At 34.1% G+C, this 17,230-nt stretch overlaps 1 protein-coding gene across 2 annotated transcripts; it reads right to left on the reverse strand.

Moving 5' to 3' along the window:
- Positions 1–535: 535 nt before the first annotated feature.
- LOC140805759 (protein MICRORCHIDIA 7-like) lies at positions 536–11,123 on the reverse strand. 2 transcript variants are annotated; one of them, XM_073162054.1, is made up of 19 exons: positions 10,564–11,123; positions 10,045–10,119; positions 9,693–9,727; positions 9,520–9,598; positions 8,908–9,000; positions 8,723–8,807; positions 7,836–7,911; positions 7,397–7,525; positions 5,251–5,349; positions 5,062–5,163; positions 3,773–3,934; positions 3,603–3,698; positions 3,068–3,119; positions 2,875–2,986; positions 2,715–2,776; positions 2,278–2,612; positions 1,839–1,900; positions 1,669–1,756; positions 536–954 (listed from the first exon to the last, which is right to left on the reverse strand). In XM_073162054.1, exons 1-19 carry the CDS (start codon positions 10,979–10,981, stop codon positions 733–735), a joined length of 2,382 nt encoding a protein of 793 aa, XP_073018155.1. In that variant the 5' UTR covers positions 10,982–11,123; the 3' UTR covers positions 536–732. The 2 variants fall into 2 exon arrangements, with proteins under 2 accessions (XP_073018155.1, XP_073018154.1); XM_073162053.1 differs by having other exon boundaries at positions 10,045–10,115; positions 10,560–11,122.
- Between the last annotated feature and the right edge of the window lie 6,107 nt (positions 11,124–17,230).

Genomic DNA, 17,230 nt, shown 5'->3' on the forward strand with positions numbered 1-17,230 from the left:
TAACAGTGCATGTCTACCATAAGGCTAATTCACATCCAACAAATTTTTTGTCATAGAAAGGAACTTCACCAATAAATCAACACGTCGTGATTAATTAGAAACTTTAGAAATAGAGTTACATTAAAATAAGCAAAGTTGCTACGACCAAGGAAGTTTTCCCAAGCAATTTTATGAGCCACTTGATTTGCAGTTCGTTGATAGCTTGCATCAAACAATTTTTCTACCCAAAAAATTAGTATTGAAAATCAAAAGTATACTCTTTCCTCCCTTACCTCTGGAATTTTCAGTCACTATCATATATCTATATTTTAAAGGAAAAAGTAATTTGGCCCTAAACACGGTTGGGGAAAAACACACCAGAGTCCACAATCCAAACCAAAAAGGTGAAGGGGGATAGATTTATTTGGTTCACATAATGGTGTGAACAAACCTGAATCGTTTAGTTGACAACCCTTATCCATAAAATGGCTTGTAAATGAAAAAAAATATATAGAACTCAAGCAAATATTTGATTAAAAGTTAGTAGAAACAGTAATGAGATGGTAAAATCTACTAAATTACACGAATATTATAATACGTGGTGGTTGAGCATCATCTACCTCTACAACTATATATATAACAGTTTACTCTAGCAGCTTCTATCGAGTAGACGTGGCTCGTCTCTAATCCTACCATAAACAAGTCGTGATTAACGTGTCAGGAAGAGTTTATGTTCCACAGTTGTAAAATAGATCATCGTTTACCAGTGGAGAACTCTCTCTCCAGAAGTCTAATCTGGCCCATCAACCCTTGAATGGTATTTGATGATTCTTGAATGGTATTTGATGCTTCCTTTAATTTCTTTCTCAAATTCTCCTCTTCAATGTCGCGACGCTGCCTCTCTTCTTGAAATATGTCGATTATACTCTCTTGTTCCTTGCTTAGCTCCTCATATTTACAATTGGAGTCCTTCAGCTGAATAAGTCGCAAAAGACGTCAGCTTAGGTTGAGGTTATACGCAAAACCCAAAACATTGTTCGCCATAAACCAAATACCTCAATGTTAGGATAGTAAAGAGCCTTGTATATATTTGATATCTACCGTAAACCAAATGCATAAAAAAAGATCTAAATTATGTTGACTTATACATTACTGTCTGCCAAAAATTCCAATTAAAATGAGCACTAAAAAATCCATTATTGGGATTACATTTCTTTCCACGGTCCCTCCAACACTTAGGACTTAGGGTGCAGGGTGCAAATTAAGTTAAGGATTGCCTTTCTTTCCACAGTCCATTGACCAAGTCAATTATGAAATTGGACTCTGTATAACAGACATAAGACAAAACTTCATGTTTTAGAAAAACATTTCATTAATACATACAGGAAACACGAACGGAGTTGTTAACTTTCAATGCGGGACCAAATATATAATGTATACTGCCAGTGTCATGGTATCCAAATTTTCTGCTCACACAAAATAAAAGAACATATCTTCTTTTATCTTGTGTCCCAAGATACTCAATCACAGTCGAAATCTAGGTTACCATAAATCACAAGGCATAAGCAAGAAAATCCAATCAAGTAACAATAATGAACCAGAAAGCATCATTGATTAATTTTGTAAAACAAAGTGAAAAAAATAATATCATGACACAAGACTCGAGGAAATTAACACAAGGATTATCACCTGAGTTTCGAGAGACTTGCATCTTTCCTTCTCTTTCTGTAAATCATGGAGCAAATCACCCAGAACCTCTTCTTCTTTCCTTTTCAGTCTGTGCATTTAACAATACAGAAAATCAATTTATCATATGATAAAAATACCCGTACTAATCACCGTTCATGTTGACTAAATACCTCTCTTTCAATTGACGATTCTCTTCTTCCAACTGAACCAATGGTGACTCATTACCATTTGCCTTTTGAAGATGAACAAAAACCAATATAATATAAACCCATGTCCAATGTTAGAAAATCATGTTTCCACAAAATAACAAACTACAAAGTGGATTTATGTCTGCATTCAAAGAAAATAATTCAAGGAAAATAAACATCCAAAACAAAAGTTTATTGACACACTCAGTTAAATATTTACTCTAGTTCAGAATACAAATACAAAAAGGACATCCAAAAATTTAACCACTCGGTTAAGAATTTTACTCTAGTTCAGAATACAAATATTGCCAACATACTCTAGTGCACACAAAGTCGCAAATTAACAACAATTACATTTAGTGTAAAGCAGTTATCAGAGGATCACACAATATACCTCACAAATACCAAATGAGGTGATCACCTGTGAATTTGTATTCCGGGTTGATTGGCTGAGCTTTTCAGCAGGTGAATTATTTGGTTCAGTTTGATGTAACCTTGGCAATCTTTGAAATCCATTTTTTTCAAACAATTCTCCCGAGACTGAACCATTCACCCGATTCCTGGAAGTCTGATTTTGCATGTCGTCGTCACCAACATCCTCTGCGGAAGATGATGATATTTCAGTATAACCTGCTTGTTTGCCACGGGTTCTGGATTTTGCAACTTTATTCCCACTCAAATGCCCATTGGTCCATGTCTTCTCGCTTGAAGCAATGCCTTTCGTTTGACTTGGGGAACAAGAATCAGGAGAAGCATCTGAAAATACAACAATAGACGGTAAGATCTTTGATTATACTGTTCTCCCACCCTCACCCCCACCCCCAAGCCCCACCCCAAGTAATTAACTCTTTCCTTTACCTCTTTCATGATATTTTTTACTGCGCCGGGGTGCATAGCCAATTTCGTGGCAGTGTGTGGTCCTGTCAAATGCAGAGAAAAGCAAACAATAATATCCCACTATGGAAGATTATACAATGAAATCACATTAAAATCAACTCAACCAACCAATAGAATATACCAATATGTCTTTTGCATTTGAACCAATCGTGACTCAAGTCTTGCGAGAACTGTAGTTCGCTCAAAACCTTGTTTATCATGAGCTGGCTCAACAAAATTGGCTTCAAGGACGCCTTAAAAGGAAAAGTACAGCAATTAGAGCACCAAATCCGATTATTATTACTATTTAGAAGGTAAAAATGGCATCATTGTACCTATAACTCCTCGACCATCGCTACCAGGAGGATGCCAAACTCTCCAAAATGGCTGGAATCATAAAAAGCAAACAAGCAATGCAGTTAAGTACAAAGCTAAATTGAGAGACAAAATTATAGGCATGCACAGTTCTTTATAGAATGAAATTTTAACACTGTTTCACATATAGAAATAGCGGAAAAATAATCTGTATTTCGCAACTTGGGGGTGAGAGTAACGAGAACTCGATATTCTATGTTATTATATTTCATTTTTATTTGATGTATTAGAATCCGGGTATTGGTTATTTGATTGATTCTAATTACATAGTAGAGATTTCCTAGAGAGACTGTGCATACCATATCAATACCCTCATGATATATATAACTCATTCAGCCAATTATGAATTCTATTAAAGTAATCAATCAAAATTTCAAACAAAGAACAACCCCCAGTAAAACTAAATCTTGACACATGACAAAGCCATACAAACAAGGAATGTGGAACAAAAACTTTTAGTGTGGTGGGATAGAAGCTGAGATGAGATGGAACCACCTTGATAAGTCGATTTTTGTGATAGACATTAAATCCCTGAACATCGATATGGTATTTAGCATCCTTCACAAAACCAACAGTAACCACAGCAACCATCTATAACAAAGATGAAAGCTGGTGAGAAACATTGAATGAGATGGATATCAAACATATAATCAAAGGAAAATTACATTAGAATTATTTGAAGGTCCATCAACTCCAGGCTGAGGACGATATGTTATCTCCTGCGACATCATCATATCATTCACTATATTATGGTGCTCGACATCTTTTCCCCGCAAAATAATTCGAAATCCAGGAGGAATTCTGAGGTAGAGAATAGCCACATAACTCTGCAATTCCAGCAAGAACTTCATTAAAAATTGTTTCCAGTTATATGGGTGTCTAATTGTTGCATCAACTTGTAAATGTACATTGTACCATACATTTTCTTTAGAATTTATGCATGACAAATATATTGATTTTACTGCAAGTGGAAAAGGAACAGGAAGGGGAAGGAAGAAAACAAAACACATTCACAATTTCACATGATCCATCCATAAGGGTGATGTGCGTGGACAAACAGTGAAAAAATTATAACTTCTAATTTTGAGCACATCAATCACGCATTTATATAGATGGGATGAAATAATGAGAAAAAATGGTAGTGGAAGTTAATCTACCTAAAGCACAATAAAATTATATCAGATATTTATTAATCACTATAATGTCAAATCTAATTCAAGAAGACTACACCAAATTACATTCGCTTCCCCCTCAAGGTGAACATATAGATAATAATTGAAGCGTTTAACTTGAAACAAAATACGTCTTCAAGAAAATCTTACACTACTATGCATATGGTGTATCAAAGAATAAAAGTATGAAACAGAAAACAGGAGAACGGACATATAAAGATCGGATTTTCTATGTTCCATTGAGCAAAATAATTATGTGATAGATTGGGGTTGAGAGCCAAAGTGTGCACATTTGTTATAGTTTCATTTTTTTTTTTGGAAGGATAATAGACATTACCAATTAGAAAACTCTAAATAGGAAATCCATAATCTAACACCATGTTAAACTTTGAAGTGAAAATAATAGTCAATGAGGATGAAACATAATACTAGATTTTCAAGTGGTTCAGCTAAAAAAGCCTGCATCAACGGCTAATGACCATATGAAATTTTCTCAAAACTTATCATCTTCCAAGATTCTCGTGCATTTATTGCCCTCAACTGTACAACCCCACCAGGTGGGACGTCCTTAAATATTTTGTGGGGCAATTAATTTCAAAATCAACTTCAACAATCATAAATATTTGAACAAGGGCATAAAGACATCACATGCGCAAGAGACGAGAAACCAAATTAAGGATCCTAGTAAAACAAGATCTAAATAAATAAATTAAGAATTACAAAAGGAAAGTAGATGCACAAGAAATAAGTGAATAAATCATATGATATCTGCAGCATTTTACCCTCAATGAATGTCGATATGTAAGAAAGTGCCTGGAATTAGGATACTTTTTTCCCATTTCTATGCTTCTCTCGTCCCTATTGACACCTCTGATTTGAATATCCTAAAAAATCATAGAATTAAGATATTAGGTTATTACATGTTCACAAACAAAGCAACCGATCTACAATAAAAAGTTATAGTAGCTCACATGTGGATCAGAATCAAAATCAAGTTCTAGTAGTCCCTCATCATCCTCCCAAAGATTGTATATAAATATCCGAGTACCTTGCTCCTTCATTTGATAGAACTATCAAGTAAAAGGAGAATATTAGAAAACAGGCTAACATCAAATTTACATACTTGTCCAAAGATGCAGGCGAACTCAAGAGTGAAGAAGCAAGGGATGTCTAATCTAGAGTGAAGAAGCAAGTGATGTCATTGCTCACCCCTACACACTAAGTTAAGAGTCAACAAATTCTGATGTCTGCATTTTAATATATAATCTTCATGCCATGATCCCATAAATCATGATTCAAAGGTGAGACTAGAGAATGTCAAAAGCAAAGCAAATAACAATACAAAATAGAATTTTTTTTAGTTGTTTTTTTTATTTGCGTTGGGTTAGTCCGCCTAACCCACAACCCTAGATGAGTTGAATTGGGTTGAGGTTTTTCCAACCAGCCTAATTGCCAAGATGACGCGAGTCGGGGCAGTCTGTTTTGACAGCTCTAGGTGAGACACCTTCAAACACTATCACCACCAACCACAAGGGAAGACGAAAGTCCAGTTAAATTCAAAGCATCAAGGTTGGCACAATCTTTATCCCATAAGCACATTCCAATCCATTAAACAATTTTTCAAGCTTAACTCAACCATAATAGACAAGATAAAGTAAATTAAATTATTGGGCAGCCCTTGGTTGCCATGATAGAATAATGGAGTATTTTTTACGGTACCTATCTCTGGAAGCTACCCAGTACAAGCTTTTCCCCACAACATTACTATCTTTCTGGACCAGAGAGTTCGAGTAAACCGAAACTGAAGTGATTTGAATGGGAGAAAGAGGATAATTATCTGTTTTATCTGGTGTGGTGTGGTGTGGTGTGGTGTTGAAAGGTTCTTATCAGGCAATAGGCATGTAGTTTTGAATTAAGTAACTAAAGAGGCGCCAAACATAGTATCCTGGTAGATTATTTAACAATCCACCCTCTATCAAACTACCAAATAGAGGTTAGTAATATAGTCAAAAACATGCACACCGTACCACACCTTCACGACCACACAAATAAATAAAGATTTTACAAATTATTATTCACAAACAGCTATGGGACACAGTCAATTCAATATTCAACCAGTTTGGGCGCAAACAGAAACAATTTTTACTTATACCCTGATTCAGAATTCTTTAGCAAGGTGGGACGCTCTTCAACCTAGTCCACACATTCACGATGTTGTCTCATTTGAAAGTCTTCTATTCTCACGTTAATGGACCAAGCAATATGAAGACATATGCTTCAGCTCATTTAGTTTCATTAATATAGAGTGACTTCTTCTTTAATTTTTGTCACATGCTACATCCAGACTTACAGAGATTCAAGCTCCTCTTACGATTGATTGAATAGGCATCCATTACTTAAGGCGTGCAATCGACTTTGCATTTAGTGGACTATACGTATAGTTTGTCCTTTAGTTGGGGTTTTTTACTACAAAATTTCACACTCTTTGTATTTCCTCTTCTCTTCAATCCATTGGGGTAGAGAATTAGAGATCTTTGCCAATCCCACCATACTATTTTTTCATGAAGCATCTAAAATATTTGACTACTTAGTCCAAAATATAGCCACTCATGACCTATTCATGTGTTTCAAGTTCAAAATGTTGAATTTTCTCATATTTGTATGCTCAAGTATCATATGTCGAACTTGAATAGGAACTCAAATAAACATGTCCGCGATCAAATAACAAGGAGGCCAAGCTCCATTATCTGAAAACTTTGATCCATGGGTGATAAAACCCACATGAAAAGAGTTCACAACCAAGCCCTACGTGATGAGAATCAAGATCAGCCTGGATTGATTTGGCTTTGTATAAGAATCATGCAGGAATCGGAAGATGAAAAAAAAAATTAAATTAGACAAGCTACCCTAACCTGCAGCAAAGGCCTTACTCTGAGTGCACACAAAGACAAAGCCAAAGATGAGTGAATATTGAGGATTAAGGATCATTGTTCATAGACACGAAGAACAAGGTCATAAGTGAGATGACTTTATGCCTTAATTAATGCTGCTTAAAATTTTATTCAATAATCTAAACTATATTTTATATCATTGACTGAGAAAAACATAGAAGATCACCTGCCGAAGAAGATCTTCTTCACTTGAAAAAGGAGACCATTGAACTATAGTTTCAACATTTCTCTTCCAGTCATCAGTGGATGATCGAATAATCTTCTTCCAATCTTTTCCACTTCTTTCATAATCAAGCTTTTGACAAAATTTAGGAAAAAATGTCAATAGTCATGGCCCAGCATTATTGAAAAAATTAAATATCAAACGAAATACCATAACGATAGTATCTAAATAAGAACAATTACAGTAGGCACAAAATATGACTCTCTTTGATTTGCATAATGCAGGGGGCGGGCATGACAGAACAAGATGTGCACATCACAGTTTTGACTTCTAATTTTTTTCTTAGCGATTGAGAATCTTAATATGTAGCGTGGGCTACATCAACTAAGAAGCATGTGAAGTCAATAATCTCATACACAGTACAAATCACAAAGTTACTCACTATGGGAACCACAGTATCTTCTTTTCCTGTGCTCCTCAAAAAAGTATAGGATAGTAATCCTATGCTTTGAGTGGGCCTAAAACAGATTCAGAAATTCATAAATCAGTCGAGTAATAAAAGCAAACATCCAGATCAGCATTCCGGAGGAAATAATAGGTTAAATGACCAAATTGGAATCAAACAATCGCTAGTGTATGTTGAGCACTCCACCATATGATATCCATGAAATTATGAAACAAAGACTATCACAGGGCTGACGTATCAGATCTCTGTCCAAATGGCAGATTCACAGGCCCTCCTCGAGGCTTTGAAAAGTCAACACTAGAGCATTTGTCCTCAAAGTTCAACAAAAAGACACCATATGACTCCAAACAATATTCAGTAAAAGTTCCAAAACCCTGACCACTTACCTAGGAGAAGTAAAAGTTGAAAAGCAGGCAGTTGTTGCTGTCGAAGAAAACTTAAAAAAAAAAAAGACGCTTTTATTGGCAAAATTCAAGACCAATCAGTCACCAAGTAAACATATCCAAGTTCATCTTAACGACAAACTTTTAATGTTCAATGATGAAGCTTTTTCAGGGCATAAAATTTTTAGTACAGCAATAAAGCACCGATGAAATCGAAAAATATCAAGATAAGCACTAGTGATGTAGTTAACCACAATACCACATGGTCCTCAGTCCTCACTCCTCCGAAATATAGAATCCACCAGTTCAAAATGAAGGAGATATTATATCAAAGCACAGGGTCTGTACAGCCATAATACAAACTTATTGTGGAACAATATTCATTAAACAAAATTTGCAAATCATGGAAGTTGACTACTTCGCACGAAGTTCAGTTGCACATGGAACCTGATAAAAAATATGACAAACAAAAATGCAAACCTGCATCCATCCTTCCCACGACTTCGAGAAAAAACAATTACATCAGCACCAAGCCTCATGGTGCTTGTCTTGAAGCCATTTCCATCTGGCATGCACAGTTTCCCAAGTAAATTTAATAAGAACTACTAAGACATGTCATTAGAAGTCAAATGGAACGCACAGCCAGAGAGAGAGAGAGAACTGACATTGCCCGATAGTGTCTACCATTTTGCTTTTTGAGGAATAACCCAGAGACATGCATTGACGAATTTTATTAGGGTCCATTCCACCACCATTATCTATGAAAATCTCATGGTAAGCAGATTGAACATGAGGTTATCAAATAATAAACCTCAAAAGGTCAAGAATAAACTAAATAGATTAGGAATATAATCAGTTAAGCAAGCATGCACAGACAAAACGGAAAGAACTATTTGGAAGCCAATAATACAGGTGTTATTCATATCAACAAAAGCCCAAAAGAAGGTAAAATTAGCACAATAATTTATGGTTTTAACCTCACATTATGACTTACTAGTGGACAAGTTTCCATTTCTTAGGGATAATTTTCCATTACATAGAAAGTAAAATTAGCACATAATTTATGGTTTTAACCTCACATTTTGAGTCACTAGTGTACAAGTTTCCATTTCTTAGGGATAATTTCCATTTCAGAGGAACAAATATTAAATTACTTGAGCTTTGCTCTACGAAAGACCTTTTCATTCTGTTCTCCCAACTATAAAGAGCATTTCATACAAACATATATGTTCCTTCTTTACACCTTAGTCTTCGACAGTGATATTATATGAAAATACCTTCAACCAGTAACATTTTGGTCCCATCTTTCTTGCTCTTGACCATATCTAAGTTGACATGTGTCGCTCCACTGCAGACCTAACAACAGATATATAACAAGAGAGAAGTCTGATTCCTGACGTAAAAAATTTGTAGTACAATATAGATCAACCAGATGGTAGAATTGATATACCTCATCCAAGGAATTGTCTAGAAGTTCTGCAAAAGCTACAAAATGAACACACACACAGTTCCAGGACAGTAAGAAATGGAACCTCATACAAGTGCACCTCATCGTAAACAGAACATGCATCACAAAAATGGGAGATTGTAACTAGGGATGTAAATGAACCGTGCCGGTTCGCGAGCTTTTCAATCTAGCTCGAAAAATATTTGATTCGTATTCGAGCTTACACTCATCATCGTATTCGGCTCGATTCGGTTTGTTTACACCCATAATTGTAACATTTCATTTCCACCAAAACAGAAGCATGCATCACAAAACATTATATCTCAACTATTCAAACAGGATGTAGTTCCTTTACCTCCAAGAACCCACTTATGACTGGTCGCATTTGAATGCAGAAATTTGGGATGTATTCTGACATGATCCATACTACCTGTAGATTTATAAGAGAGATCAGTTTGGAATAGGGCCATTTCATAAAATTAAAAAACTAAGTTCTCGATAGCAAAGAAGGTGAAAACAGACTAACGAAGACATACTTAAGCAGTCACTCAAGAATTAACAGAACCATATACTGCATTTTGACCTATTATTGCACACTGATATGAGTAGTCACTGGACACCGTTTTTCTACATTCAAACCAAATGGAGTTTAATCCACTCTCATAGAAGTTAATTCTAGAAAACTAGGGTGACTTCATCCTCTAGACCCCATTTTAGGCGAAGACCACAACGTTATTCACTAATGCAGAAGTCAGGGTGCAACAACGAGAGCATACGCACAACCCTCAGGAGTCATCTCCAGCGCTTCTAGCGCATCTTCTACTCCCGAGAAAAAGATACTCACAAAATAAACATGCAAGAAGCAAAAACTCACCGCTATAAGAATCCCTAACGACAACAGCCGACGTCGCTTCATAATCCCCCGCCTTCCAGAACTTCTTGATAGACCCCTCCACCGGCGCCGCCACTATAGACCCTACATTCGCCGTTGAAGGAGAAGACACACCCAACGGAGGCCGTCTAGGCGGTAAAAGGTCCAAAAATCCCACCGGCAAGTCCCCCGCCACCTTCTTCTTCTTATTTTTCCCATCAATCACATCAACGCTAAAATCCCTAGACCTTTTCCCACTGTTCCTAACTTCAGCACCGTCGTCGGAAGAAGAATCAGAATCCGAACTCGATAGCTCGATAACGGACGGAGGCTGCCCGTAATCCGCGTTCGGCTTATTCATACAGGTGAAATTGTGATCGATGAGTTCTTGCTTGACCTGCAGCCTATCGTTGTTCGCCATGGGAGTGGAAATCGAAAAGGAAGAATCCTGCGAACAACAATTGGAAGAAGGCAAAAGATTTAAATAAACGTCATGGCAGTCGAAAAGGTAAACGGACAGATCAAACGTGTGGTGCTTTCGGGAAAATCGTGTTGCTTTCCTCAGACACAAAAGCACGCTTTCATGTTGTTTAAATTATAGCTGTATCTATATCTATATAAACAAAGTTTTTGTTTTGAAAAATTTCCTCTAAAAAATTTGATATAGAAGAAAATATATTTATTAGTATTATATATACCGTATTAAATACTTAAAAAAATTATATGCGAAGTTTTTAAATTTTTGAAAATATTTAAATTTGAATTTGATGTCCACTGAAAATATAAATTATATTTAAGTGTCTACATTAATTATATTATCATTAAATTCAATTATGGTTTTTTGTATTACATTTAGACTGCGTTTGGTAAAAGGATAAAATAAACTAATGATTAGTAAGTAAATGATTAAAAAAATGATTGTAATTGAAATATAATATATAATGTAAAATAGTATTATGTTTGGTATGATTTTTAAGTATGGGATAATTTTGAATTTTTTGATGAAATGACAAAATTGCCTTTTTCTTAATTTTTTCTTCTTTACTCCGGCGACGGTCGGCAGTGGTCTGACGACGGCCCGATGACGGAGGTGGTCCCACGACGGCCCGATGACGGAGGTGGTCCGACGGCCGACGACGTCGGCGGCAGGAGGCGATCGACCCTCGGTGGTCCGGCAGTGAACCGACGGTCCGGCGACAGACCGACGAAGGAGGTGGTCCGACAGCCAGCGGCGGTCGGCGTCCGACGGTGGTCCGACGGCCCGGTGACGGAGTTGCTCCGACAACAGGCGGCGTCCGGCGGTCCGGCAGCGGTTCGATTGTCGGCGACGGCGGGAGATGGTCCTATGTTAGTGAAAGAGAAAGGGTAAAATTGAAAATAGGGTATGGATTAGAGGAAGGATAAATAATCCTAAGGGGTATGAGGTATTATTTATATACCTAATACAACCTAATCATTTATAGGAGGGATTGAGTTGGTTAAATAAAAATCGTACCAAACATTGGATTAGGTGGGTTTTAAAATAATAAACCCACCTAATCAAGGTACCAAACGCAGCCTTAAGAATTAATTATCATTACTCTCTATCTATCAAATTAAATAAAATATAATTTTTTTATATATAATATTTTGTTTTTCAATTTTTTTAAAGAGTGTCGTCGTGAATTTTGTTATATCGACTGCATGTAAATTGCTATTATTATTATTTATATTATGTATCTTAGTTAGGATTTCAATATTAATATCTTTTAATTTGTCCTAAATAATAATTAAAAATTTTAATCAAAATTTATTTATCTGATAAAAAATATTTATTTATTATTTAAAATTTTGATGGACAAAATAATATATAAATTTTTAAATATATTTTTTATTAGTAATAGTCCACTATACTAAGATAAATATATCGATTTAAGGCAAAAAAAACTTATATGAAACGGTTTCACGAGTCGTATTTTGTGAGACAGATCTCTTATTTGGGTCATCCATGAAAAAATTTTATTTTTTATGCTAAGAGTTTTACTTTTTATTGTGAATATCGGTAGGGTTGACCGGTCTCATAAATAAAGATTCGTGAAATCGTCTCACAAGAGATCTATTCTCGAGTTAATGGCATATGAATGTTATCTTTATTTAAATGTTATATCAAATGATATAAGAAATTTTTTATGTTATTAAATATGAATTCTTTTCGATTTTATTTTTAAAATTCAAATCTGAATTTGAAGTTCCTTGAAAATATAAAATATATTTAAATATCTGCATTTGATAAGTAAATAAAAAACTTTTAGGATGCTTATAACCGAATAATATTTTATAGAGAGTATTTTTCATATTTTATTAAAAATTTAATATTATATATTATTTTAAAATAAAATTTTAATATTAGAGTCACTTATTTACCAAAAGTTCTAACTTAAACCATCTGAAGCTTGGAATAAAATTGAATATGATATGTGGCATTGTTTTACTAAATTTTTTCTTAGTGATTTTTGTACATATGGAGATTATTTGTTTACAGCCTATATATTATTTTCAACTCATACTGATCTAAGAAAATGAGAAATTTAAATTCTAAAATAATAATGAATATAAGGTTTTTATTTGGAATTTTTACAAAACATAAAAAGATTTATTAAAGATGTACCAAAGAAATTTAACAACAAATGATTTTACCGAGATCCACATCAGAAATATAAATTCATAAAATCACGCATAAACGCCTTAAACCCATTTCTCGGCTAAGCAGGCTGAATGGGAATTTAGTATTTCTTGGTTAAACTCGAACATTGTGTTTACCATTTCCCGGTTCATCTTTTTACCTTACGTTCTAACCAATAACCCTTATATTACATTGAATTCTAAAATTTAAATAAATCTTTTATTATCTCAATCTAATTCCAAGTTGCAAATAAATATAAATCATGTCATAGTAAAGTAATAATTCAACACGAATGTTTTAGCATTTCATTCAGGCTAATTTATGAAATATAAAAATTAAACAGTAAATAAAAATAAAAAATAAAAACAATATAAACTTACAAAGTTGTAATCAGCAAACTTGAAGCTTTGATTTATTCAGAAAGATTGTTTACAAAGAGTGAATAGAGGGGAGCAAACTCGACCATGTCCGTCTAAGAACACAAAACATCCTACTAATAAAAGGAAGATCCGTACATGAAACATCGGATTCCAACTAAAAATATAAAACAGTACAATGCTTTTTAAAAGCAAATAGTGTATCATGGTTACAAAATTCAAAAGTTGATAGTGATATGTCACTAACTAAAGTTGATAGTGATGTGTCACTAACTTTATTAAAGGGGCTATTTTGTTTTATAACCCTAGTCAAACTTTTTTTAAAAAAATAGCCTCCATAGTGTATTTGTTCACTACATGAGACGGTTATTTTTTTAAAAAAAAAATTTGACCAAGTCTATTTTCCCAAATATCCCTTATTAAAGATGAATGTCATAATCATCTTTAATATTATCTTTTATTGAATTTTTTAAATTTTCAAAAATATCGCTGATATGAGAAAAATTAGGAATATCTTCATCTGGGTCTTGTGCATCTTGCATTTGCATGAGATGAATAAATTGATTCTCGCTTGATTCGAAAGCCATTGATTGGTCTGATTTGGAGTCAGAATATCCAATATTCTTGTAAAGATCTTTCTTCATTTCATCAATATAAACTTCAATCATTTTGTTCTTTTGAATAAATCTCATAATATTTCTGAGTCAGAATCTTGAATGGACTCATAGCGTGTTTATTATTAAAATCATTTTGATATAAAGAAATTTTCTCCTCATATGTTAAAGAGTTTCATAGCCATAAGGCTTGGCAGTATCTGGATCATCTCTTAATAATTTGTCCAAAAATTTCATGGAACTAACTCTCCATAGGCAAGGAAGGCCTTCATCAGTGTAACCGAATTCTGGTTGTAATCTCTAGATCCATGAAATTTCAAATTCCATAAAAATTACACATAGAGTCTTCTCGTCAATCCAATGTTCAAAAAAAGATTTTTTAATACTTGGAAAAACATTTAACCAAGTATTCATTGACTTTATAAAAGCTTCTAGTAAAATTTTTGATGATTGACCAAATATTTTCCACCATATAAAAACCAATTTGGATGGGTAATGGAAAATATTTTCACAGATTTTTAAAAATCATGTAGATTTTCTTTTCTCATTTTCGTATAATAGAGTTTTATTTAAACTCTCAACATAATCTGAATTCAAAACTCATTTAATGGCTTTGAGAATAAATTTCTTTTTCAACTGATGGAGATATATTCCATTTTTCAATAGATATATATAATCTTTTTGATAATAAACTTTGAGAAGTTATAACTTCCTTTCTGCTTAGTATTACTATAAAAGTGAGTTATTTTAACACGTTTTGTTGATAATAGAAAATTTTCATAAAATATTCTTTGTTTGTAAGAACCATATACATATGATGTATTGGTCAAATATCTCTCCATGATAGTCCGTGGAGTTTTTTCCCATTGAATATCTTTTTCTTCTATGAGAAGAATTAACTCACAATATTTTGTTTCTATATAAAATCACCTTCATCATCTTTAATGATGTTACCATATGATGATTGAGACTGAGAATCTGTATTATTTTTGTGTTTCTATTTCAAGAATTCTTGAAATTCATTGTATAACTCATTTTACTCAGTATTACTGGCTGATGAACTAGATATGCTCTGGACTATTAGCATTTGTTTACCATGATGGACAATAATATTAGAGGGTTTTCCCCTACCACCTCTTCATCTGTAAGAAGAATCTCCTCTTCCTCGAGAATTCATATATGAAGATGAAGACATTAAGATAAATATTCTCTAGTTAAGAAATATGGTAAGTGATTATCTTCATCTTTTTTATAAATAATTTCAAAATCAAAAGAAACTAAATGAGCATGTCATCTTGGAAACATTTGTTTAGAAACATCATGTTTAAAATCTTTCATAAACATAAATTTTACAGATTTGCAATCAGTTTTATAATAAATTTTCGATTATATAAATCATCTTGAAATTTTAAAATACATCTCACACTCGCCAAAATTTCTTTTGCTATTGTTGAATAATTTTCTGAGCATTATTCAATTTTCCAGAATAACTCCAAAACCTATATCTGAAGCATCAGTTTCAACTATTTTATCCCATTGGGGATTTGCTATCATAAGACAAGGGAGCTTCTTAACTTTTTGTTTAATATTTTTAACAGCTTCTGTATGTTTTTCAGACAAATGTAAATGATTTTTCTTTAATCTATCATATACGATAGCATAATCATTTGCTAAATTTTTTATATAATGAGAAATATAATTTAAACTTCCTAAAAATCTTTGTAACTGAGTTTTATCATTTATAATATCAGGAAATTTTGAACCAAATTTTATACTTTTTTGTATAGGAATAATTTTTCATTTTTCAATCATACGACCAAGAAATCTAATATTAGTTTGGAACAAAATCATTTTGGATTTTGATATAATAAGATAATTTTGAATAACAATATTTTTAAACATATCTAAATGTATAAAATGTGTTTCAATATCATTTGAAAAGATTCGTATTTTATTAAAAATTTAATATTATATATTATTTTAAAAATAAAATCTTAATATTAGAGTCACTTATTTAACAAAAATTCTGACTTTAAAATATGAAATAAAAGCATGCATATTATTTAACTTGTTTATATATATATATATATATATATATATATATATATATATATATATATATATATATATATTATATATATATATATATATATATATATTGATGCCCCCAAGGGAACTCGGGCCCGGGTATAAACCCTGACCCGGGAGGTTCTCGAACTCGGGCAAGATCAGAACGGGGAGAAGATATCGAAGTACAATTACCTTCAGTGAGCCGGTGTGAAAAAAGGATCCCGGATCTTCAGATGCCCGGCGAGTTGTGCATTCAATTGTCAGAAGAATTCCCAATGAACCACTTGGCAAGCCACCGCCCGGGGAGTAATCAGCCAATACCCGGGGTAAAAACTTCCCGGTCCGAGAAGTACCTCAGAGGCACCCGGGTGGGAAACACCCGGGAAAGAGACATTTTCTCCCTGATCACCACGTCTTCCGGACATCGCGGAGCCCATTCTCCCACGTTCCATGACTAGGTCAACTCTTAGTACGTGGTCCAATACTTTGCCACGTGGCCCATGACTCCGAATCATGGACCACCATCCGAACTTTGCGGGCAAGTTATCTACCAACTTCATCTATAAATACCCTCTATTGGTATTTCAGAGGGGGGTCTCTTCTTTTTTCTTACTCACAAGCACTCACGAACACTCTTATTTTCTCTCCCAGTTTTCCTTTGCGTGCATTACTGACTTGAGCGTCGGAGTGGATACGCCGGAATAACTTCCGGCGCCTCCCTAACGTTCTATGATTTCAGGATTACTACGCAAGTCATCCCGGTCGTTACCCTTCAGGTGACAGGGAACTCAACTGGCCCGGATTACTAGCAACTTACACTGAAAAATATTCAATCGCACGTACATCCACGCATCCGACTTGGCAAATCGCACACCCGGCTACTACCCGATTTGCCCGGTTGACATCATTGGCACCGTCTGTGGGAAACTGTAGCTCGAGACGTAGAT

Source organism: Primulina eburnea, chromosome 11, assembly GCF_022965805.1.
Source record: "Primulina eburnea isolate SZY01 chromosome 11, ASM2296580v1, whole genome shotgun sequence".
Lineage (NCBI taxonomy): Eukaryota > Viridiplantae > Streptophyta > Magnoliopsida > Lamiales > Gesneriaceae > Primulina > Primulina eburnea.